Source organism: Xiphias gladius, chromosome 15 (genome assembly GCF_016859285.1).
Source record: "Xiphias gladius isolate SHS-SW01 ecotype Sanya breed wild chromosome 15, ASM1685928v1, whole genome shotgun sequence".
Lineage (NCBI taxonomy): Eukaryota > Metazoa > Chordata > Actinopteri > Istiophoriformes > Xiphiidae > Xiphias > Xiphias gladius.
The window spans coordinates 9,531,177-9,557,537 of NC_053414.1; the positions used below are offsets into that span (position 1 = coordinate 9,531,177).

At 44.6% G+C, this 26,361-nt stretch overlaps 1 protein-coding gene across 1 annotated transcript in view; it reads right to left on the reverse strand.

Moving 5' to 3' along the window:
* si:dkeyp-9d4.3 (caskin-1) overlaps positions 1–26,361 on the reverse strand; it is a 50,743-nt gene that overhangs the window by 4,935 nt on the left and 19,447 nt on the right. The window contains exons 8-21 of the mRNA XM_040146604.1: positions 25,619–25,727; positions 24,737–24,831; positions 23,190–23,304; positions 22,321–22,631; positions 21,050–21,191; positions 20,768–20,952; positions 19,583–19,664; positions 18,005–18,072; positions 16,091–16,198; positions 15,459–15,560; positions 15,123–15,261; positions 13,620–14,422; positions 12,909–13,527; positions 10,278–10,896 (exon numbers count right to left, since the gene is read on the reverse strand). Of these exons, the coding sequence (XP_040002538.1) occupies positions 10,278–10,896; positions 12,909–13,527; positions 13,620–14,422; positions 15,123–15,261; positions 15,459–15,560; positions 16,091–16,198; positions 18,005–18,072; positions 19,583–19,664; positions 20,768–20,952; positions 21,050–21,191; positions 22,321–22,631; positions 23,190–23,304; positions 24,737–24,831; positions 25,619–25,727 (3,497 nt within the window). The remainder of the gene's footprint in view (positions 1–10,277; positions 10,897–12,908; positions 13,528–13,619; positions 14,423–15,122; positions 15,262–15,458; positions 15,561–16,090; positions 16,199–18,004; positions 18,073–19,582; positions 19,665–20,767; positions 20,953–21,049; positions 21,192–22,320; positions 22,632–23,189; positions 23,305–24,736; positions 24,832–25,618; positions 25,728–26,361) is intronic.

Below are 26,361 nucleotides of genomic sequence, written 5' to 3' on the forward strand. Positions count from 1 at the left end.
CAGAGCAGGGAAAACAAGCTGGTCTGTTACAGAGATCGAAGCTGAAGAAAAAAGCCGACGAATGGGACATAGAGCGACGGGTTTGGTCTGAACTGACGGTCTGCTGGCAAAGCGTGAAACACCTGCATCAAAAACAACCAAAGGGAAGCAGTAACTGCATCTGACACCCACACCACTTGCCCACCTCCGTATGTGCCACCCACAGCCACAGCTAGCCTGTACCCCACTCTTTACATAAATAGTGGAACCTTAGACATTGGAAAGGATGAGGATGAGGATACAATAGAGTCCTGCAGCACCAGCCAACCATTGTTAGGCACAAGCAGAAAAGCTAGCAGCACAACACATAACCAGCCAACTCCAGCAAGGGAGGAACAGATAACCCCGTTCGCAGACCGACGGGCCAGAGAGAGAAATAGGGAAGTGAGTGAAGATGAAAGGATACAGAGGTTAAAGAAAGTTCAGCAGAGGCAGACAGAGCAGGAAAGACAAGAGGAACTGATACAACAAGAACAGATTGCGCTCCGGCGAAACTAGCGGCTAGACAGAGAGAAGAAATAGGAAGTTGCGGTGCAAATAGGGAAGGTACAGAAAAGGCCACAATGAGGGCTTCTGGACAATGGGAAGGAGAAGAAGAAGAAGTAAGGGTCAGAATGCAAGTAAGAGGAGAATACAGGGACGAGATAGAGGAAGAATCACTTCGGGATCAGGTAATACGTATAAAGTGTCACAAGCTGATGAATGGGGTGGATCAAGCGCTGAACACAGCTGCTAGTCTGACGGATGCCTTAGGACGACGTAGGTCCGAAAGACTGAAGAAGAAACAGGAACAGGAACAGGGAGTAGATGGACTCTTGTTCCAAGCCCCACTGACAGTGACCCCTGGACATAGAGACCGGTACAAGCCGTTTACCATCGGGGACTTACAATCTATTGTGGATAAATTGCCACCAGTCTCTGAAGGTGGTAATATGTGGCTGAGCAAACTTGACTCCCTGACTGCAGGACAGACCCTAGCTCTAGGAGACTTTAGGGCAGTAGCTGCACGATGTATGACCCCTGGTGACCTAAGAGATGTCGAATATGATGCAGGAACCTCTCGGATACCTGACGAGAATCCTTTTACAACAAACAGCACCAAAATAGGCACGGCCATGCGCACTAAATTTCCTCTGCCAAACGCTGCAGCCATGCCCAAAATGCGCTGGGACTGCAAACAGAACCCACGCGAATATATCAATGAAGCCAAGGAACTGTGGGTAAAGCACACAGGTTGTTGTCCGGGTAACCAGGGTTCGCAGACCGAATGGTTCCGGCAGGCAGTGTTGAAAGGTGTTCCTGACATAGCCCAACAAAAAATGCGTGACAACCCGGACATGCTGGGCTGTGAGTCCCACGTGTGGGAGAAACACCTTATACATTATCTAACAGCTGCCCAGGACAAAAACCAACAGGATCAGGATGAGTTGCAGGATCTGAAGGCCCAGCTGCTTAAATTACAACTTAATGAGGCCAGACAGAAGGTTAGCGATAAAAAGAAAAACAAAGGAGACCAGCAGGCTAAATTGCTTATGGCTACGCAGGTAGAACCTGAAAGCTGGGACAGCGGTAATGATCAGGCTTATCCGGACCTGTACCCCACCCCTCCATGGGGGCCACAACCATCGAGAGGGGGAGGTAGACCTTATAGAGGGAGGGGAGGTTCGCTGAGGGGAGGATTCGAGGTAACATGGGGCGTGGGTCGTCACGGAGGAATCGTGCTTGTTTCATCTGCGGTGACCCCAACCATTGGGTTGCGACTGCCCTGCAAACCACACGACCTGTGAGGCAGCCCCTACCGAGAGGAGGAGAGGAAATGGACTGCCACATGCTGTGCATCAGCCAACACCAAGTGCTACTCAGTTCCCGCCTGGTATGATTTTGAGTGACACACCCCACAGAGCCGCCCTGACAAGTACCTAACGGCAGAACCGGTGCTGTCAGTCACTGTGGAGAACACCACGCTGCCCTTTCTAGTAGATACTGGTGCTACTGTATCTACAATAAAGACTGTGCCTAAGAACTCTTTATCATCTGGCGTAATAACGGTGACAGGTTTCTCTGGGGTGTCCATTACTCTGCCATATACCAAACCACTTCCAACCACAGTGGGAAGACAGACTATGATGCACTCTTTTGTCTACTCTCCTGCAGTCCGTCCTAACCTCCTGGGGCGGGATTTGCTGACCGAATGGGAGCCTCTATTCTCTGCACACCAGACGGTCTGACAGTAACTTTTCCTGACGCAGATACACTGTAACACCGCCTCTACCCTCTCCAGAGGCCAGTTCCTCATACAGCCAGTAGGGGAGAAAGCTGCTGACATCTATTGGGGTTTAATACGCAGTGAAACAGCAAAGCACGAGGGCATCCTGTCGGCCTACCTCCATTGGAAGCCCTGGATTTCTCAGCTACACCCTTATGTGACTCCTCCTGATCCCCTACACGTAACCCTATTTTATGACAGGCAGAGTTCCGAATGGTATGAGAGTCAGTTTCAGAACAGATCGAGGGACATGAATGGACTATTCACACTAACTGCATTTATGTGGCAAGAGTAGGGGTTGTAGCAGGAGTTGACCTTACAAACGAGCAACAGCAATGGTACATGATGGGTGAAGAGGCGGCGCCTCACGTGTCGCTCGCCCTCCATCCTGATCATCAGGCTAAAGAATTAGGGACGATCGTGAGAACAGCATTAGCACAGACAGATTGGCAGGCTTCAGCCGTGCCCCGTGCACTATTCACCTAAAGCGAAATTTACAAAATTCAGATCACTTGTAACGACACTGCCTTATTGGAACATGTTCAGGTCTCCAGACACCATGGTAGGGAAAACTGATCACCCGACACAAGCACCATGCTACAGGATCTCCCTAACACCCTGTGATAGCAGGACCCACGGACGTGGAGTCTAGTCGAATGTGAACCTATTTCTTTCAGCTTAAATCTCCAGAACCGATTTGGATCAAACAGTACCCACACAAACCAAGGGCTGAAATAGGCATTGCAGATACCATTACTGGCTTGTTACAAAGGGTCTTACAACCATCCACCTCGCAGTGGAACACGCCTATTCTTCCAATCGAAAAGAAAACACGGGTAAATTTGAATGGCGCATGACCTTAGGGCCATCAACGCTGCACTGTCGACGCCACTATTCCAGTTCCCAACCCGTATGTGGCTTTGACAAACCTTGAACCCCAACACCAGTGGTTCACTTGCATTGATCTGGCAAGCGCTTTCTTTTGCCTTCCGCTAGCTGCGGAGTGCAGGGACATCTTTTCGTTTACCTACCAAGGTCAGCAGCTGACTTACACCAGACTTCCCCAGGGTTTTGCTCTTTCACGGGAATTTTTAATCACGTATTAAAAGACATGTTAGCAGACTGCGACCTGCCTCCTGACACCACCTTGATTCAGTCGTGGGCGACCTCCTACTCGCTGCCCGACTGCCTCGCTTTGTTTGTGACCACTCGTTCTGTGTTGGCGCACCTTGCAAAGAAGGATTCAAGGTTAGCAAGGAGAAATTACAAGTTGCACGCAGGGTAGTCTCATTTTTGGGAAGACAGATTTCGCAGAAAGGGTCAGGATTATCCACGCAGCACAGAGACACCATCTTGCACCATACAAAACCACTCACCGTCAAAGACATGCTTTCCTTCCTAGGCCTTACGGGCTACAGCAGGAATTACATTCCTGACTACACCAGCCTCACAACACCCCTTAGGGACATGATCAGAGAACATGGTATCGCCAACCTCACTGCCCAGCTTAACTGGACGGCGCAGGCTGAAGAGGCCTTTATCAAGCTAAAACAGAGCCTCGCGACGGCATCAGAGCTCGCCATTCCAGACTATACTGCCCCGTTCTTTCTTGATGTTTCTGGAACAAACCTCTGTGTAAACGGGTATTGTTCCAGAAAAAGGGGGAGAGAGGAGAGTTCTGATGTGCGTCAGCACAATGCTGGACAACATGGAAGCATACCCAACTTGCATACAACAAGTAGCTGGCATTGCAAAAATCATTCAAAAAACAGCACACATCGTCATGGACCACCCTCTACACGTTCTAACAACACATAGCGTAGTGGCATATGTCCAATCCTCTGCATTTACACTCACACCACTGCGTCAAAGACGCATTTGCAACATATTGGAAGCACCAAACCTCACGTTCACACGAAGGCATCAACATGGCAGAACAGATAGGATCAGGAGAACCCCACCAGTGCACAGAGAAAGTTCAGAAGGAGGAAAAAGGTTAGAGAGGACTTACAAACAGAACCATTGACAGGCGCAAGACAGTTGTTCACTGACGGTTGTTGCTACAGACATGACCAAAATGGCTTGATCTCCGCGTACGCAGTGGTAGAACAGACGGAACAGGGAACACGCATACTGAAAGCAGAAAAACTCACAGGACCGCAATCTGCTCAGAGGGCAGAAGTTGTAGCAGTCATTGAGGCTCTCAGAATCGGTCAGGGCCAGAACATCAACATTTACACTGACTCAGCGTATAGGGTAGGAGCAGTACCGTGAAACTACCACAGTGGTTAAGGACTGGTTTCCTCACAGCGGCCAACAAACCCATTAAACATGAAACGGAGATGAAACAACTGACAGAAGCACTGATGCTTCCGAAACGAGTTGCAGTAATTAAATGCAAGGGACATGATAAAATGCAGAGTAGCACTAAAACAGGAAGCAGCAGCGGCAGATGCAGCAGCGAAACAAGCAGCAGGCTACAATCACAATTTGGTAATGCTGTGTGCAGAGACAGAGGCAGTGAAAACAACACACAACACTGACACCGAATTAGAGCAGATTAAACAGGAGCAAGACAAAGCCTCTCCACAGGAGAAAACATTACTGATAGCTAGAGGATGCACAAACGTGCAGGGCATGTGGAGAGGACCGGACGGCAGGTTAATTCTGCCCCCTGGAATCAGACAAACTGCCATTGCAGAAGCACACGGAGTAGGACATGTGGGAGTGGCGCAGATGATGCGAAATTTGGAGCATTGGTGGCATCCATTTTTGAAAGATATGTGCAGACACCATGTGAACACATGCGAGGAATGCATGCGTTACAACGCCAGGCCGACAGTCAAACCTCACCCAGGTCACTTCCCATTGATAGCAAAAACAGGTAGCGAAATCATCATTGACTACACAGACATGGTAATGCCAGTCAGGGGCTTCCGGTATCTGCTGGTGTGCATCGGCGCCTATTCAGGATGGCCAGGCGGTCCCTACAAAGCGAAGATAGCAAAACAGTGATCAAATTCTTAATCAATCAGTACATTCCCGACACGGGTTCCCTGAGAAAGTAAGAACAGATAATGGTACACATTTCAAAAACAAAGATCTCCAACAGGTTGAACAGTTGCTTGGGCTTAAGCACAAGTTCGAAATGTACCATCCCCAATCACAGGGCAAGGTAGAAAGAATGAATCAGACTCTCAAGACTAAATTGGGCAAAATCTGTGCACAGACCAAATTGACTTGGTTAGGCGCCCTGCCCTAGCACTCATGTCTATTAGAAGCTCGGTAAACCAGAGCAGGATTCACTCCCCATGAGTTGACTACAGGAAGAGCATTTCCTGGACCACCGACAAAACTGACAGGACTAGGACACGACTCTCAAACTCTAACTCCAAAGCAGTATTTCCATGAATTACAGAGTCTCGTTGCAGCTTTTGCAGAACAAGTAGGCGGCGAGCAGGAGGAAAGCGACAACGCCAGAGACTGAGTGGGTGTTACTGAGGGTCATCAAGAGAAAGTGGGCGGAGCCAAGGTGGACGGACCCTACAAAGTCACGGAACGCACCTCCCATGCTGTCCGGCTGGATGGTAAAGGTGACACCTGGTATCATTGGAGCCAATGTGCAGCGGCTGTGGCGCCAACCAGGTCACTGAAAAAAACACACAGGGCTCTGTGTGAAGACAACGCTGGAAAGACCACCAATCAACAAGGGACAGAATAATTCCCTGGTGGCAACAAGGGTGAGGTAGTCTAACCAATAACCCTGAGAAGGGAAGAGGTGAAATAGCGTCCTTCTCCATCACGTGGCGTGCCAAGCCACCAACCAGGATCATCGAGGAGTATGAGGAAGTGAAGAAATGAATGAGCCACTCATCGATTTCTTTGTTTTTGTTGGATGTTGGTAACTATGGTATTCCTTTGGGCACTCATACACCTGTCCACCACAGGAACCACAGTGTTATAAAACCAGCTGATTGCATTATATTACAAGTATATTTCTCTAAAAATAACGAAAAATAATAAATAATAAAATAAATATTTCGCATACTAATAACGAGCTGTGTGACAGTAGAAAGGAAGAAGGTTGTAAGCTGTTTCAGGGGTAACCCCGCCTGAAACATAACAGTAGAATAGCCTGTTACAAGAAGGACATTGCTAAAATGTTGTATGGAAAATGGAAACCTCTGATAGGAGCAGGAGTCATCTCAGGGATTGTAGTGATAGTAATTTTGTCTCTAATTGAAGAGACTGCGGAAAAAGCTACAAAGCGAAACAATAGAAACATAACACCTGAGGAAGCATCTTGGGTCCGACGGTAACACTCGGGACACCGAGCAGTCTGACTTGCTCTTCTGTTCACCCGCTAATGATTCTACAATAGTCATCATACCGTTTACCGCCTTGAAAAACCAATGGAGGCAGAACGGACAGGAGTGGGGAGGAAGGTATGTATGGTACCTGACTATGGGAACGGGATGGGGTTGGTTGGTAGCTGAAACAGACGGCTATGACTGGTCATCGTACAGCATAGAGAATGCGCGAGCGGAGAGACAGAAGGTGAGCATGTCCAAAGATAACCACCAATTAATAATCTCGTACAATTCCACAGGAAGTTCCAAATGCGTTTCATTCACCCTGGGAGCCTGGTCTAGCGGCTCTGACCCGCAGTTCCCAGTGACGCTATGTTACAACTCGTCTCGCGCCACGGCTGAGGCGACGCCTGCCACTGCTTTAAAAGGGGGCAGGGTGGTTGTTATCGGAAAAGGCGGCACGGATGATTGGTTTAATATCATTACAGGGATCTCAGCGACGGGGAACAATTGGCTCCTACTTTCATGGAGCAAGCATAGCATACTCTAGACAGAGCTGTGTAGTGTGCATGGGATCGAGACCCATGCTACGTATCATCCCGCAGTTATCACACCCGAATGCATTATTGATGTCATGAAGAATTCGGCACCAACCTTAGTCAATTGTACCCATTGGGACAGGGTATATCCGTTAACTTTTGCTACCAAATTGAAACCAATCTTTTCCACAAAAGTGGCTCCGGCTAACTTCACCTGTGTCCAGCTCACTGGCCGAAACGTGCTGGGCAACCTTGACCCTTCCCAATGTGCCGTCAATATCACCACCAACGGCGCCTTTAATCCCAAATCGCGAAGCGACATCTGGTGGTGGTGCGGTGAGGACAAATTGTACGATCGCCTCCCTCGCAATTCCTCCGGTTATTGTGCGATTGTGACCTTACTCCTGCCTGTCTCCCTTTATCCCACTTCAGCGGAGAATTTACTTGATCGTTTTACTAGTCTGGTCCCCTATCGATGGAGACGTATCAAGCGCGATACCGGAGCTGCAGCCTGGTTGTCCCAAGGGGACCCCACGTATAATATTGGCGCCATGATAATTCCCCGTATTGACCAGAGGTGTATAAGTTAATTGGACCAAGACCGTGCCGTGGGGTTTGAATCCACCTAGAATAATGTAATTAGAATTAATCCCATGATAATAGAATTAATTAAATCCATTATAAAGGAAGGAAACTAATCAATTGACCCAGAAGGATTCTCGGCGGTCCACCCTCGCTTCAAGCCACGCCTCATGGCACAGACTTGCAGACTTGAAAAGGACATGTTTCATGAAAGAGGGGGGCGATAGTCGATTTTTTCGTAACACAACACTGACTATTATCACCAACACTTACCAAGGCCATTGTAGGGCCGCTGCTGCCAAAAAAAAGATGAAGGAGCACGATAAAGGATGAAGACACACTGTTGATGGATGTTGTTTGAAATTGATAAGTCCTACAAGTCCCTGGTGTCCTTTGTCGTGCCGCTGTTTGTGTTGCCCTGTTTGCCCATCCTCTGCTGTGGGTTGCAGTTCCTGGCCTGCATTAGGTCACTGATCACATCACCACTACTGTTGAAGTCGTATCCCATCATATCAGATGATGTCCCTCTCACCACGAGAGGAGTTGAAATGGGATTTTGAGGGTGTCCTGAGTTTAAGGAGTAATTCAATGAGATAACAATTTTGTTCTTTTATGTTTTTTCCTTTTCAATGTTGATCTCGTAAACGAGATCAAAAGGGGATTTGTGGGTATTCAATATTTGTTGTGTTATCTATTGTGCCTTATGTTATATGCAGCTACATGTAAGCCAAGAAGAGATCACACTTCACTGATCAGCAGGAATCACAGAAACACAGGACATGACCCCAAAGGTCAAGGAATCAGAAAACAGGCACAAGCCATAAAACCACAAGGCGGGCTTTACGGTACCCCCCATTGGGCTGACTGAGATATACAGCATATAAAAGACACACACATAGAGCTCAAGTCAGATCTCTTCATGGTATTGCTGCTTGTGCAGACCTGATTGATCTCCGCTCTCTGCAGACAGCGAATAAATACTCATACTTATTCAATTGAGTTTCCGTACTTTGTTTCCACATCTGAACTGGGAGAGACTGTGGCTGAAACAGGTCACAACATTGCTTTTATTGGTGGTGACGCAGTCTCCCATTTTCATGCTGGATTCACAGCATGCGATCCAGTGCAATTTGATCTCATTTATAAAAGCCTTACTGCATCCTGTTCACTCTCCACACGCTGCATTAGAGCTGCATCAAGTCGCCGCTAATGCAAAACGGAACATTTCCTGGCAAAGCACGGGGTGGCTCTTATTGTGAATCTGCCACAAGAAATGCAGTGGTTTTTTTTTGGGTGGTTGTGCTGTGAACAGACCCACCAGGTGCTCTTTTGTTGTCTCCCTGACAAAATAAGCTGCTCAGAGTGTTCGCCGTTACCACGCTAACCGAGGATTTAGACAAATCAACCAGGTCTGAAGCCCTAATGATTACAACTTCAGGTATATGCCGCGCGATAGGTTACAAATATCCCGTCCCTTGTTTCTGTCAGTTTGATACAGTGTAAGGCTCCGAATACTACGGTACACATCAGCCTTGGCGACCGTTGCTATGTTAAAGGTAGCAGACAGCGGCACAAATCAGAGCGGTGGTAAATTAAGTCCACTTTATCGCTGCAAATGGTGATAAAACACTGCACCACTGACCCAGAATTAGAAAGTTAATGAAAGTGATTTGAAACGCTGAATGTTTTATCAGGTTTCTACAAAGTGTAAACCTTGGCTCCGGCTGGCTTTGAACCCAGTGATTGAACGTGTCTTGCGAGGTTTAAGCGACTTTTCTCCTTGAAGGAGTAGTTCAACAGTTTAGAAAATACGCTTATTCGATTTCATTTTGAGGTTGATGTAAGAAAACTGTTGCCAGATATGGCTGGCAGGCAACAGGTCTTGGCAGAAGTGACTGAACACAGCATTTCACTTTTCGGTTTTAAAGGTTTTACTTGTCACATACGCAGACTATGCGTAGTGAAATGCAGCGCGGCGTACTCGTTAAGGCCTTGCTATCGGACACACTGGATTTAGAAAAAAACAAAACGCAGAGGATCGAAATTCTAAGATAAAAATTCTAACTACATATATGACTTGTATGAAGGGAATGGTTTGTCAGTTGCAATCTTATGTTATGTACTTTTTCCATTTTGAGAGAAGATCTCTCAAAATGGAAAAAGTACATACTGTTGCTACAGTGAATTTCATTTGTACCTAAGAGAAAATTCTAAGTACGAGAAAACTAATTAATGCCACAATTTGTCTTAAGTCGCACGTACGTGCCACCTGAGAACGAATCTGTTCGCACAGCTGGCTCTTGCTTGAGGCCCATTGTTTTTTGGAGAAGGAGACCAGGACTATAACCTCCATAACACGGAATGCCTGAAATAAGTCCCCTCACTTTTCAGCTCTGCATTGTGTGGAAAAGCTAATCGATGCTCCGATCCTCTCATCAGCGACTAGGCCGCCAACAAGCAGTCCAGAGCGATTGTTGTAGCATATAAATGGTACATTCTGTGGCAAAATATGCTTTATAATTAGCTTTATAAAATACTCACTCATTTTGTGTGTCCTCCTCTTTGATTTTATGCTCTACAGCCTGCAGAGCTGCAGCCAGGGAGGCACTGGTCTCCTCCAAACGATCCTGCACCTCCTCCTCCTGCTCTACTGCCTCCGCTTGACTCTCCACCTCTTCTCTCGCTCCCTCCTTCCTTGAGGGCTTCCTCTCCAGCTCCCTCTGACTCTCTTCCTCTGCTTTCTTCCTCTCCTCCTCCTGCTCCCTGTGCCTCTTGAGCTCCCTCTCTCTACTCCTCTCTTCGTCCTCTCTCCTCCTCTCCTCTTCCTCCTCCAGCTCGCGTCCTCCCAGCAAGTCGATGGAGAGACCGGCGATGGAGGAGCGGGGAGGTTTGACAGGGTGTGATGAGGGGGTGGAAGGACTCTGGGCCGGAGAGGGGGACGTAAGTGGGAGTCCCGGAGAGAGGGCAGGAGCAGACGGGGTGTCGGGAGCTGGAAGGGGGGCGGCGGAGAGTGGAGAGGAGGGCTTGGGGGCTGTGGTGGGACTGTTAGCAGCAGGGCCCGGGCTGACGGTAGCTGAAGCTACTATTGCCTTGCCTGGCTTCGGTGCTGTTGGAGGCCCGCGGGGTTTTGGGGATACAGGAGGAGGGACACGCTTCGGCTCTGGCCAGAGAGAGTCAGAGACAATGCTGTCAGTTTTTTTATATGCCATTGTCCAAAGTAGTCACTCACACACATATAAGACCAATTGACCTAATGCGTTTCAGCAACAAGGAAGTGATCTGACTCTATTGTTTTGTCTTTTTACTTCCCTGTCTATGACATGGGAATGTGTCACATCGTGTAGATTGGCATCTGCTGCTTGTGATCAACCTCCGCCTACATTTTGGCAAATATCTGACCAGTTTAATAACATAACTTATGGCAAGAAGGCTGGACAAAGCCGGAAATAAATGGGAGACTTTCCTCTACAGCAGTCTGAGAAAAAACTAACTGCTATTTAAATAGCAGCTTTAGTTCTCCAACACAGCATCCGGATCAGCTGGCCATCTTACTGTTACATTAGTCACGGTCATTTCTCTGAATGTGTTGGTATTTTAATTTCCTTATGTGTTTATAACAATATGAAGTCAGCACACGATGTATTTGAGTGTGTCCATGCTAATACGATATTTCTTCATCAAAGACACACACATTTGGTTAGTTACACTGTTAATCACAGTCCAGTTCTCCATGACAATGGCTTATTATTGTGAAATGAGCTAATTGCTAACTAAAATCAATAAAATATATATTATATATAGCTGGGTAAAAAGATGATGATAAATCAGATTCAAGACCAACAAAGTAAAAATGGTCTGGTTCAGTGATAATTTGCGAAGAATGTAAATAATGTCAAATAACTTTATAACCTGCATCACTGTACTGGAAAAATTAGAGCTCTTGAATTTTTCCACCTCAGAAAAAGCTACTGTGACACCAAGTAAGCTAGTTGAGCTAGCTGTGACCGAGGTTCACAATAAATGTAACTTTGCATCAAAGATAGCCTTTTTAATCACCAATGGAAATGTGTTCCCAACTTTGATAAATATATAGTAGGCTATGTGAACCGATCAGGACTGAGACTTTTTACTTGTATTTACTAAAGGCATCAACATCGGCCGTCCGATTAAAGACAAAACCGGAAATGGAAAAAGCAAAAAAAAAAAAAAAAGGGATTGTTGCTGGATATCTATTTGCCTGATGAAGCTCATCTTTGGTGAAACATCACCAATAAATCAAATCTTTAAAATAGCTCTGTTTATTATTCATTATTATTTGTAGTATGTAGGGCTAGAGGGCACTAGCCTAAAGAAATATTCATTTATCATGGGGCTGCAATTTAAAATTATTTTCATTCTCCATTATTACTTAGTAAACGACTAATTATTCGGTCTTTAAAATAGTGGTAAAATCCTGCCATAATTTGTTTTATTTTTTCCTGACTGACAGTCCAAAAGACAGAACTATTCAATTCACAAGGATATATAATAGAGAAAAGCAGTAAATCCTCATATCTGAGAAGCCGGAAGCATCAAATGTTTTGGCATTTTGCTAGAAAAAAAGGATTATCTAAATAGCTGCAGATCCATTTTCTCTTGATCGACTAATTTACTAATTATTTTAGCTCTAGTTTATCACCATAGGTGTTATTAAAATCAAGACAACTCATTACAGATGACTGCTTTAAAGCATATATGTAGGGGCATCCGGTAGCCGAGCAGGAAAGATGTTTTAAAATATAAACGCAACTTTGCTGCACGTCAACACCCTTTCTCTTTTCCCTTCCCTGTCTGTATCTCTAATATTTCTATCAAATTAAGGTAGAAGGCCAATAAACTACCCCCCCCCCCAAAAAAAAAAAAAATCATTTAAAAAACCAATTCACTGGTGGAATAAAAAAGACACTGTGGCAGACAGAAAAACAGGTCAATAATCCCACTCCCCACAAGAGGTTTCAACATGAGGACACTGTTGTGAGGACTAAAGGCAACATATTGCCTGCTTATTTTCTCACAAAAATGAATACTGAAGGACGACATATACATTAATCTAGGCAAAAAGTTCTGTCACAGATAAACTCAATGACTAAGTAGCAAATCTTAGTTTTGTGTGTGAGAGCATGTCTGTCTCACCAGGGCTTTGTGCCGTCTCCGCATTATCAGGCCCAGGTATGGGGACCCTGCGGGTTGGTGTTGGGGGCTCAGCTTGTGTCTTCCTTAGGGCGACTGAGGATGGTTTGGGTGAGACCGCTGGCTTTAGAGACCTCCTGGCCTCCATCCACTCGCAGCTCTCTCGGTTGGTCTCCATCCTGTCAGAGACCTCAGACACTGGCCTCCGCCTCAGGACCACGCTGCCGTTCTGCTGCGCCTCACCTCCGTTTTTCCGGCTACTATCTGTTTGCTTTGTCTGACCACTTGGAGATTCTGACTGGTTATTGCTTTGAATGACACCTTCTTTATGCTCAGACATGCGTGGTCGCCTGTGTATCGTTTCCGCTTCAGAGTCAGTTGCCAGGGGATGCGGCTTCCTTCGGAGCGTCACGGTGCCGTCTGTGATCTCTGATGCTGAGGTGACCACGGTGGAGCGGGGCCTGGGCTCTGGACGTTGCTGGGCTGGTTGCCGAGGTACCAGGTCAGTCTGATCAGTCTGACCTTCTGGTCCAATGATGGTCCTGCGCCGACTAATGGCATCATCATCCTCAGAACCAAGACCTCCTGCGCCTGCCTGGCGACGCAGTATAGGTGGACTCACCTGGGGATCACATGATCGTTACACATGCATATTGCCAATAAAAAATTTAAAATACGATTCTCAAAGTCCAAACCAAACACCGAGAAACCCACCTGTAGGTAGTTGGTGCCGCTTCCCAGATTCTTTGGCAGGGTCTTGGCTCCACCCACGATGGATGTTTCCAGCATGGCGGCGAGGCTGCGAACACTCCCAGAAGTCCCCTCTGATCTCTCCAGGCCCGCTGAGTCCTGAGTTCTTAAAGCTGATCCCAGGCTGCCGCAGTCACTGGCACGCCGCTCCCGATAGGTTGGCAGCCCTAGTAGTCCTTCCGCCTGTCCCTCTCCCTCCCCGTCACCCCCGGTAATGGAAGAACAGGACCGTTTAGGTGGTGTTGGGGGCCGACCTTTCCGACGGGGACGGAGGGTGACAGATGATTGGCTGCGGTTCACAGTGACATCATTAAGGGCGGCAGTACGTGCGGAGCTGCTGCGGCACACGGTGGCGTATCTAGAGTCTGATTCTGAGCCAATTAGACTGTGAGTTCTACGTCGCTCTTCCTCCTCGCTGGGCAGCCGGAGCAGCGGTACCGAAGAATCTGCCGCCGCCATCTGGGTGGAGGGGCGGGGCCGAGCCCTGGGGGAGGACTGCTGGGTCCGGGCATGTGGTGGCGTTTGTGGTGGGGTTTGTGTCGGTGTATCGGGAGGGGTCTGTGAATGTGCGAGACCCGGGCGAGGCTTGGCCAGCGGGCTGGGGACACCATCCCTCTGCTTTCTCGCCTCCCTCCGGGGCTCTGAGCCAGTGCTGCCACCTGCGCCGGATGGAGGTGTAGAGGGGCTCGGAGGAGGCTCAGAACCACTCTCTCCTCTCTGTAGCTCCTTCAGTCTCTTCACTCCCAACATCAGTTTCTTCTGATGGCCTGAGGAGAGGCAGCGGTGTGGAGGAGAAGAATTGAGGAACAGTAGTTGTGAGGTAGCGAGAGAATGAAAACGCATTTAGACTTCAAAGCTAGAAGAGATTCCAGAGCATTTGCTGTTGATTTTATAAAAGTAACCACGAAATGGTATATTTCCCAGAAAACTCACTAGTAGGCATGACCATTAAATCTAACCCAGAGGTTTCCAATCCCTGGGCTGCGGATATATTTGCTACCGGGCTGCGAGTACAGTACAATTTGATAATAAGCTGAATAATAATTATATAACTATTAACTACTATATTAGGCTATCATAAATTATTTTTCTGTTTTGAACTATGAAGGTTTACTCTGTTAAAAAAAAAAAAGAATGTTCTGTGGTTAATGACAACTATCAAAACCACAGAGAAGCTGAATAAACTCAGTCCAACTATTCCGGACACAATAACAGAACTTATATGGCATTTAATTCTTGTATGTGTTGTAATGCAGCATAAAACTCGGTAACAAGTGGGACGTTAGGATTCTTGAAATAACATCTGTAATGACTTTAATCTTGCCCTGAAAGTCCATTTTATTCACAAGTTTTGACAATCATACGAGTTATTTACATCAAGTGAACAAAATGAAGAGCTCTATATCTCTCCTTGCTTTGTTTCTGTGTAACCATATTTTCCGTTTTAATAATGTAGCTGCGACTCACCGAGCTTAGTGATGCCAATCTCTTGCAGATCTTCAAGGCTGATGTCGGAAATGAAGTCAATGTTTTCGTATCCATTCTGCACCAGGACCTGGTAGTACTGACTGAGGCCCAGGTGAGACAGCCAGTCTGCCAGGTTGGCCTACATCACACAGAGAGCACACAACGTTTAAAGCTTGTGTCACAGATCACAAGCTACGGAACAGAATTGCGATTCTGACAAAACAGTTTCTTAACGAACTGAAAGAGCTGCATGTGTGTACGCTTGTGTGCGTGCAGCTGCCGAAACTCAACATCTCCCCCTTTTTCTTGTTTGTGTAGTGCGCGTGAGGGCCTTACAGGCTTGTGGTCTGGCAGCCAGTCTGTGGAGGGCAGCTTGCTGATCTCTGATGTCAACTTCTTTCGATGTCCAGGCTTCATGACCCCAATCGCCGTCAGGTCCTTCAACGCAAAGCACACTTAGTCGCATCAGGAATTCAACACAGCTACTGTAAGTGTGTTTTTGTTTTTTCTTTTGAATGGAAACATTTTTATGCGTACGTTTGACATTTTTACATGGGTTGCGTGTGATATGCCTTCAGAGACACTTTGCTTTGGATAATCTTCCGATGAGCGTCCCCTGCCCTTTTGGGGTTTACGTCATACCACCGTGTCTGCTTCAGTACACGTACACGTACACAAACGCACACAATGGCACTCGAAACACACTCAAGGACAAACACAGAGTAGCGTTTACAGCACAGACTGGAACACGCGGCCATGTGTATCCACAGGTATGTAAATGAAGCAGACAGAGTATGAGGAGTGACTGGTTGAGGCTCAGGACTCACACCGGGGGGTCAGGTGACAGAGACAGGAGGGTCATGATGACATCATCCAGGTCAGCGGGGGAGCTGATTTGAGAGCTGTGCTGGGCAGAGCCTTGACAGACAAGGGGCGGGGCGTGAGGGGGTCAGGGGTCATGACCTTACCTCAGGGGTCATGCGGCTAATGGTGTCTAGATCATATCCCGCGGTGAGGAAGTGGGTGGTGTAGAACTGCAGCTGAAACTCACCCAGCCACGCCACTACTGCCTGCTTCTAGAACACAGAACACAGAACACTACTGCCTGCGTCTAGAAGAGTCCACAGGGTTCTTCTACCGCACAGAACACACACACACACACACACCTGTTTTAGAACACAGCATAGCAGCCTGTTCTAGAACACAGGAGAGAAGACTTTTCTAGAAAACAACATAGAAACGTCCGACGTAATTCCAGGATTTAACCCCGCTCTACAACAAAATCTAGAAAGTGTTTACCAGCAGGGAATGGGAAACTGCGCTGGAACACATAATATACATAAAACGCAGAGCTACAGCTTGTCTTTAGCTTACAGAACAATAATCCGGCAATACTTCCATGGTGCACAATGACAGCACCAATTCAAAGCATGATACTGCCTACATTCATGCTCAAAAAACAACTGTTTCAAAATACTGCCGCTAAAATACGCAGTAAGGAATAAGCGGACTTTTCTAGAACGCACATTACTCCCCCAAATAATTCTGCTTGCAATTCAGAAAGGTGCGTGTAAATAGCAAGACACATACCAGATAACAAAAGAAGAACTAAATGAAAATAAAACAAGCGCCACTTTCCCCTAGTGATAACTAGCCATGCAGATTTATTTGCAAAAGTTCTGAGATCTCTGCTGCTGAGACTTCTGCCACCGCCCCGAATCAATGGAGGTAAACAGAATTTCATTCACGGTGTTCATTACATTGAAACATTTGAAAATCCTTAAAAGCAATGTGTTTTTCCAGGTACTATTTTTATTTGGCTGACGCTTTTCTCCAAAGTGACACATGGGGAGAAATATTTTGGGCTAACTGGCTCGATGATGGACACTTTAACATGTGGACAGAAGGAGATGGGCAGTTAATGACAATTAAAGGCCAAGCAGCGTCACCACCTGATCTACTGCGTTTATTGGGACTGTTTCAAAGACCTTGTCATCAATAGTTTTCTTTAAGAACCATTTACTACTGGAGGTAAAGATACAGAAAAACTTTTCAGAGTGAGTGCTGTGGAGTATCCTGAGTAAAGTTTTCTGTTTCCGGAAGGAGTTTGTCAGTTATGTCACTGATCTGAGCACCACAAATAAATATGCATTTACCTGTTTTGTATGTAGTGGAGGGAGTCTCAGTGCCGAGGATCTCATAACCCCTGCAAATGAAACTACCAGTATGGCTAGATACCAGTGAGGGTAATGTGGACATAATGATTTTGTAATTTGGGTTAACCGACCCTTTAAAGGCCAAATCAGAGAATTTTTGAAATACATGCTTTATTTTGTGAACGACTTTAGTGTCAGTGAACGGTGGACGAGATCAACCAATGACGACACACTAAGAGCACTCCTGCTTTTGCTTCTATAACGGGACGCTGCTGTCGCCTGGCAACCAGTAAATACTCGATTCGAGGAATGTGGCATCTTCTCGACTCCAGAACACACAGAGAGGACTTGACCCTCGGCTTCACAGAACACACAGAGCCACTGGCAGGTTCTAGAGCAGAGCGGCAGCATGTGGGTGTACGGTGTCTTCAGTGCGGTGTGAGGGCAGGGGTCGGGTGAAGGGACGGAAGGCAAGACAGCAACTGACTCCTCGATGTGTCTGTCACTCTGCCTGTCTCCATGGTGACACACTCGCATGCCCATCCTCAGGGTGTCATCTGTTCAGGTGCAACTCAACCGCCCCTGGCAGACACCTCACTGTGCCCACCGCCTGAACCCCACCCATGTAGATGTCTTTCTCTCAAACCAAAGTGTTGGTTTAGAAGAAACGGAAGCAACAGAAAGAGGCGTCCACAGAGCGAACCGATTCGCCACTCCAAAACTCACTTTCCCGTCGTCCTCCTCTGCCTTCCGCTCAAACGACCGCTGTTCATGGACTGTGCAACTGGAAGAGCCTTGGGGTGGAGGTGAACAGGCGAGAATGGTAAGAGAGAAGAGGGAAAAACAATGAAATATATTACTTTTCTCAGTAAAGGACAATGTTGTTAATTCAACTCTTTTCTGTTCACACCTCGTATTCACATGAATCCTTACCCATAGGCAGTGTATTTCTATTTGCAAAACTTTGGGTTTAATTTGTATAAATGCTACATTGCATCTAAAAAGGTCCCCAAATTTCCCTTAGCCCTCAGTAAGTTCTAGGAAGCAATGTCACATGACAGATTTTTATTTCATGTAGATATGTGTGTCATGTATGGGTTGGCAGAGCTTTAGTTTCTTGGTCCCGAGTTTAATTTTAACTAATGATTACCCAAGAAAAAGGAACCTGTAATTATTTACGAATCATAGTGGAAAAAAAAGACGTACTGTACTTCCTAATTTACTGAAAATGGAACTTCTGCATTTATTTCTAGTTAATTATTAAAAAATGAACAGCTTTGTGTGAACCCTTTCCTCCTCTGAAATCAATTTTCACTTGAACTTCTGTTTCTTTGCGGCATTTCAAGTTTCTTAAAATGCCGTAAAGCCGGGAAATGATGTTATCTAGTGATCAGGTGCAGTCTTTGAGGGTGAGAAGCAGTGGAGAAATCAAATCAAGTCAGGTTTATATTGCCTATGCAGTCCTTGATAATAATGTGGAAAAACATTGCATGCCCGGCTGTCTTCTTCCCAAATATCACTTAAACGGATTAGACATAGCAGACATAGATTATAGCAGATTAAAATGTGATAATTTATATGCTTCTTTAAGAGTGAGATTAGTAAATCAACTACAAGCACAGTCCCCCAGTTTAAACACCATATAAATGTCTATTCAATATACTGTGTGTGTGTATATAACTGCATCCATCATGATTTATAGACACATTGTAACTGTCCCATTTTGTGTAGCCCCAAGCAAACTCTCAACTGATAAGAAGAGCGCAGCTGCTTACAGTAATGTAAATTTGTAAATGCCTTGTCAGGAATAAAGTTCACAAGTTACAAGCAGGCCCTGGTCCAATATAATTATTAATAAAGTTCAGTTCAATTCAGTACAGGCCTTGGTTATGTTAAGTAGGTTGAATGCTGTATATTCTAAAGTTCACCCTGCTTAATCCCACTTAAGTTGTCTTCCTCTTTTCATTTTTTTTTTTTTTTTTTCTCTTTGGATGTTACAGTGAAGAACTTTGATTTTTCTGGTCTTACTCCTCATCTACTGTCTGGTAGCTATGGCTGCTCAGGCTAATCACACAGGTTTTTTTTTCTGCTCACTGGATCACTGGTTTAAATTCTTTTATTAGCAAGAGGGACAAAGTCTGTAGTATCTGTATCTCTGTAGTTTCACTGCTCTGTTTGATTAATTAGCAGAAGGCAGCAGCAAAACAGACCTTTAACTTCAATGAAAAATGAAACAAGTTATCACTTCAAATAAAGCCGAGGATATTGCCTTTGGGTCGCGTTTGGATGAGTTTGTGTGCTTACTCGCTGACTGCTCAACAGACTGCGACTGCTCCAAGAGATGCTCCTTGGCTTTAACCGACTGGGAAAGCACGGTGGCCAGAAGCTAAGACACAAAAACACACACCAACACGCTTAACCACACATAAAAGTGGGCACACACACTCACAGAATGAAACATTTAGTCAAGCATTATCATTCAAAACCCAGAAGTGCCTTGTGACTCAGCTGAGTGCACATGTAACAGACAGACAGGCTTGTGACCCTCTTCCTCTTGCATTTCCCGCAGTTTACCAATACTGCTATCAGAGAAGTCCTAGAATAACTGCTTCTTAAAACTGATGACGTGCCTCAAGCATAATATGGGAACTACATCCTATTTGGCTAATTGCTATTTCAGTAAATTTTAGGAATTACCTAAAAATAGTTACATCCAGTGATTAAAAATTAAATTAGAATGCACTGAAGCTGTTAGAGAGCAGACCTGGGGGGTGCAGAATTTCACAAATTATGAAATGAAAGCACACTGGGCAATGGGAGAAAAAAATCGACACTATGCACAGACAATAAAATTCACTAAAGACAAACCCTGTTTCTATCACATTAGTATTTTGACCCTAGTTAGTAAGTTAGTGTTGTTAATTTGTTTTTCAAACTCAGTCTCATATGAGTTTGTAGTTTAGGAGAACTCACTGTTGTAACTTTTCCATGAAGCATCATCTGTTATGTAATAAAAATACATATTGACAGTTTTCACTTGCATATTTTGTTATTCCACCAAGATATACTGTTCCGGCACCTGTGTTGATCTTGACACATGATATTCAGAGATGCTTACGCAATCTCATGTAACGAGTCTATTAGAAATGAGAGGTGATGTGAGCTGCAAAAAGATGTTTTTATCAGTAGAATTGAGCTGTTATAGTTTGTCTAGACAGAAATGTTGATGTTGGAAATTACAGGCCTAATTTTACATTGTGATTGATGAAAAGGACAAATTCCTTGGGGGGGGGGGATTCTAATCTCTCCAACGGAAAAACAAAATGAGCAGGAAACAGAATTGTGGTTGACTTGTTAGCTAGAGTTGTGTTCATTTCCTGAAAATGCTTTGTTATTTCCAAGAAATGACATGCTTGTTGTTCTGTAAAGATCCAGTAGCAACATGACGTGCAAATACATGCGCACAAATCAATGCGAGGAGTCTCTTACCTTCACCCCTTCGGCTTGTGCGTGCAGGCCTGGAGCGTTAAGGCCGTGTGTGTTGACTCCTGGTGTGGCTGCAGGGTGCGGACTGGGTGCAGGGGTGGTCAGAACATGGGTGTTTCCAGAGCTCTGCAAGCTGCTCGATGACCGAACGCTGCCGAGACTGCCCACACTGCCACTGCGCTCGCCACCTCCAAGCACAGACACACGCGTTGAGGGGTGCAGTGTTTTACACAGAACGTCCCTCAAATACATAGTTTCACATCGTTACCCAGAAACACCGCTTACCTGCCAGCGGTTTGCGTAGCACCCAGATATCCTCACTGGTGCTGCTCTGCTGTCCTAGGGTCGGAGAGCCTTGAGGACTCAACTCTGCAGTCCGCGAACCTGTCTCGCACAGAAACACGTACACACAAGCACACACAGACACACACACACACACACACACACACACACACACACACACACACACACTTGCTATGGCCACTGTTTTGTCTATTTTTAGAAGACGTCCTTAAAACTAAAAGTGCAGTAACTACTTAACAGCTACACGGACCCATATGATAATGTGTTAATATAGCTTCATATATAAATATGTTTAACTCTTAAATGGACACCATCAAGCACACAGGCTCACAAAGATACACTCACTCACCTATGCATTCATAAACACATTACTCATAGTGGTTGCACCACTTCTCTGTAAAACCCTACAGACCCTTAGGCAGGTAAATCATTGTGCGCTTGCACAATACTAACAAATATTGCGCATACAAGCACCGCTCAAAACACCATGACTTTATTTTAAATAAAGCATCCAATTAAATGTGGTATTTCAGGCAAAATTATAGGAAAATGTATAAAAAATGGTAAATAATGCCTCTCAAATTTTAAATAATATGTACAACATGTGAAGTTATAAAAACTGTGCCTTTAATTTGAATATTTCAGTTAAAGGTTCACTTCACACAAATTAAATGAGAGCTCTACCATCACAATGGAGGCTAATGGAATTTCTTTCGTGGTAACTGCTGCATATAAAAAGGATGTTTTAAAAACTGAAAACAAATAGCTCTTCTCAGAAAAATAGTTTAGAATATAAATTAGAATAATCCATGGATTGTTTCCTTTGCTAGAAAATAGTTCCCAATGAAATTGAATGGCAGTGGAAATGTATCTACACCGTTATGAGTAAGTGGAAAAATATACCTTTTTGCACCCTTAATTGTATCGAAGATTTAATTTTAAATGATTAAAATGGACATTTCTGCCCACCAATCTACACTCAATAACCCATAATGACAAAGTGAAAACATGTTTTTTTTTGCAAATTTATTAAAATCTATTAAAAATTGAAAACCAAAATCTCTCATTTAGTATATATATATATATATATATATATACACACAACATTAAAACCACAACATTAAAACCGGTAACCGGTTTTAATGTTGTGGCTGAATGCTGTATAAATACAGTATATATATATACTGATAGCTAGATATATAGATGATATATTGTACATGTGGTTTTGTCAAACAGTGTGGAAAGAATGCTTATCTGTGATTTAAAGTGATACTACAGTATGTACCTGTCTGACTCTGCTGCTCCTGAGAAGTGGAGAGAGGAGGAGGAGGAGGAGTGGACAGAGGAGGAGTAGACAGAGAAGGAGGAGAGATGGGAAGAGGAACGTACCCAAAAGAGGAGAACCGAGGGAGGGACTGTGTGTTGGGATGAGGGGGAGGAGGGGGAGGCAGATGCAGGGGGAGGACTTTGGAGGGGGGGTATGAGTGTCCGTTGACCGAGGCAATGGGACAGGGGTTGGGCCTGCGGAGCAGGAGGGTGTGGCACTGCTGGGAGGGGGAGTGACCTGGGCACGAGCCAGGAGGAGAGAGGTGCAAAACAACAACAACAACAACAACAACAACAACAACAACAAATCAGTCAACTTGAAACAAAACAAATCTAATCAGATCTGAAAATGTATAAAATCCTAACTGATTCAAATCAAAATATGAGAAAACAATACATCAACATATCCACAGGGAATATATCTCCATAAATTAAAATATAATGTCACTGTAGCAATAAAGCCAACAAACAAAATGAACAAAGGCATCACAATCTAGGAGAGCAGGTTGGTTAGACGGGTTTACTAATTAGGGAGGGTGACAGAGGGAGCAGAAATAAAGAGGAAGGGAGTAGGGAGGAGGGTAAACAGCAGTAGGGCGAGTATGTGATCAATGGAGATGATTGATAGGTTGGGAAAACAGATGGGCTGTTTAAAGAGGCCAATGACGCTGCAGCTAGCTACAACTATTGATCAGCTATAGCTACAGAACAGCTGCTGAACTCACACATATGCGAAAGCACGCTCACATCCTCCCACCCATACACAAACACACACAGCTTTGACGTGGGCGGTCACCTGCCCTCTTGATGACTTCCACCATGCTGGAGGGAAAGTAGCCCACACGGTCATTTCCTGTGCGGTTGTCGTGAATACAGCCCTTCCATCGACCATCAGAGTGCTGCTCCAAAACCTGTCAACACGCACAGATACAGTTGACAAAGATTATCACCCGTTTAAGCCTCAAAAACAATAACTGGATTGGGCTCCGCGTGCTAAACATAAATCCATCACTAGGTTTGAGTGTAAAGTCCCTCCTAAATTGATAGTACTGGCTAGTTTCAAACTAGTGATTTAACAAAATCGGGCAGTAGCATTCAAATTTTAATTGGCTAGATATTTCTTAGCTAGTAGACACCGTAACAGTGTGTAAATAGGTCGCTAGGAAATGCTTGTAGCACCATAGTCAAAAGTAATAAACCCTTAACAGGTCACTGCAGTATCACCAGCTGTAGAATGACAGAACAGTTTTAGGGATGCAAATGATATTTTAAACTTAACTGACAATCTTTGTTTTATCTACATATATGGAGGATTAAGTGTGTTTCAGAGTTAGTCTGCGTTTTAGAATGAGTGAGACATATACAATTAAGCTAACCTAATTTACGTTATTTAGTCATTTAGTTTGTCTAGCTAGCGTTATTAGCACAACAATTTGTAATGTCAGGTATACTGTGTTATTCTCGTAAAACATAACCTAAATTCTCCCAGTTGATATCATTATTTTATAGCCTTTTATCAAGTGTCACAGTGAGCTGACCAGATTCCAAACTACCTCATTTACTCTTCAGTCTAAAAGGGTCATATATTAGCAAGCTAACATTAGCTCCGTCAGTTATTTACTTCAGTTACCTACGCAACAGTTACACCTGGCAGTTACCACTGTGTAAATGTATAGTAACAACTATCTAAACTTGTTTTAATTTGGTGATGTGTCACTTAGTAGACACATTATAACCAGGCTATGGTGTTACACCATATTTTGTGGCCCACATTAAGTGTGACCGTAGGGGGCGCTGTTTCATGGCTTTTACCTTGTACAACATTATTATTAACATTATTCAGTCTTTAAAACAGGTGAAAAAAACGGCCCTGGAAATATTTAGGTGCTGCATATTTTTGTTGAATGCATTTCATTCTGTTGTGTTTCCGTTGACACCCGATAGATGTTTTGGTGTTATTCAGTCTTTAAAGACGATGAGAAACGCCAAGTATCACAGACCATTAGAAATTGTGCGGCAGGCCATCAGAAATTGTGACCCTACTGTCCCTGGAAATTGAAAAAAAAGAACAAACACCTCCATCCCCCCCTTTTTATAGACCCCTAACTCGGTAGTTTGAAACAAGCTAGTAGGGATATAGGAAAGGCTTTAGGAAAGGCTGCAAAAGTTGTTACCAATGCTAAAAACTCTGTTTATATGTCTATGTACATCCATAAAGAATATAATTAACTACATTGCATATTTGCTGCATTGACAGATGAAGTTCTGTAGACAGACATGCAGCACTTTGATAACAGGTTAAGAAATGTATTGTATTTGGGGACTATTAGTAGATCTATGTACCGTGATAATGTCTCCAGCTTTGATGTTGAGGCTGGTTAGGTCGTAGTTGTTGCAGTAGTCCTTCAGTGCCCGCACCTGCATTGCGGCCGAAGCATCTACAAGACCAGATTGTAGGTATGAGTGAGCAGAAGAGACGCATGGGGTTAAGCAGTGGACAGGAGCGCAGCAGAGATTTTCCGGATAGCAGAGCAGTAATGAGGTGGGAGCAGAAGAGCACAGAGAGGGAGGCGGTGGAGATGGGAAGATCGATATGGAAGTATCAATAGTACTGATAGTAAGTCTTGTTTTGAGTCTTTCTATAAGTGTCAAAAAAGTGATGCAAGAAAAGTCAAAACAAAACAAAATAAATACATCTCAGGTTGGATCATACTCTAGGCACATTAACACTAATCTTGGTGCGTTCACTATTTGTTTCTATGCATCAAGGGTGGAAATGTGCCATTGTGTTAAGTAAAGGTACGCTCATTCTGAAAAATTCACTCGAATTCACTTCTGTCATTTACCACTGAAAACTGTCCTGCCTTTTAACATGCATGTAAGTTAGTAATAAACAGAGTCTAGTGTGGTGTTGGTGGTAATGAAAAATATTGCACATTCAAAAGTAACCTATTAATGATGCATTCACCTTATAAATCTGAAGGCAACTCTCCCCTACAGAGTACACTACCTGCTTTCGATAATAAAAAGGATGCGTTTTGAAAGTAGTGATTTCACCACTCGTATTAGTTGGTATTTAATCATATCGAAGAAATTTTTTGTGGTACTGCCCACTGCTTGAAGAGAGTACGCAATGTGTGTAACAGTGTCTGTGCGTACGTGTCAAAACGTGTCATACGTGTCATGTCTGAGTGTGCGTTGGCGCTTGTCCACGCATGCACTCACCTCTCAGTAGTTGTTTGATCTCTCGGCTGGCCTGTGTGGTGGTGAACTGGTTAACAATGTCCAGGGCGGTTTGACTCAGAGTGTTTCTCACTCCTGCACTGATGCCGCTCTGGATGGAGGTGGAGAAGAAAAATGAAATGAAAAGGAAAATAAATAAACATGGCAGAGAGGGTTCTCGCAGAATTTGACAGAGTACTTGCCCTTTAAAGCTGCTACGTGAAATTGTGGCACATTGAGTTCATAATAGGGATATACTGTGTGTCTGGTGCAGGGATGGCTTATGAGAAATTGGGCCTCTCGGTAAAGTCAGGTGAAAGGCCCCTCACCCCACCTATATGAGACCTCGACACTGAAAGACACCCAAAATTACCACAAACAAAATGCGTTGTTTTTTGTCTCTTTTTGGTAGTTTTGCATCTCCTGTTGGTCATTTTTCTTCCCTTTGCAGTCATTTTGCATCTCTTTTTGGTAAATTTTTGTCACTTTTTTGGTAATTTTGCATCTCTTTTCGGTTGTTTTGTGTCTCTGTCGTTGTTAGGTGTCTCTTTGTAGTAGTTTTGTGTTCCTTTGTAGTCATTTTTTGCATCTCTTTGTGGTCTTTTTGCGTCTCTTTGTAGTCTTTTTTGCATCTCTTTGTGGTTGATTAGCATCGCTTTTTGTGGTTGTTTTGTGTCTCTTTATGGTTGTTTTGAGTCTCTTTGTGGTTGTTCTGCCTCTCTTTGGGATTGTTTTGCATCTCTTTG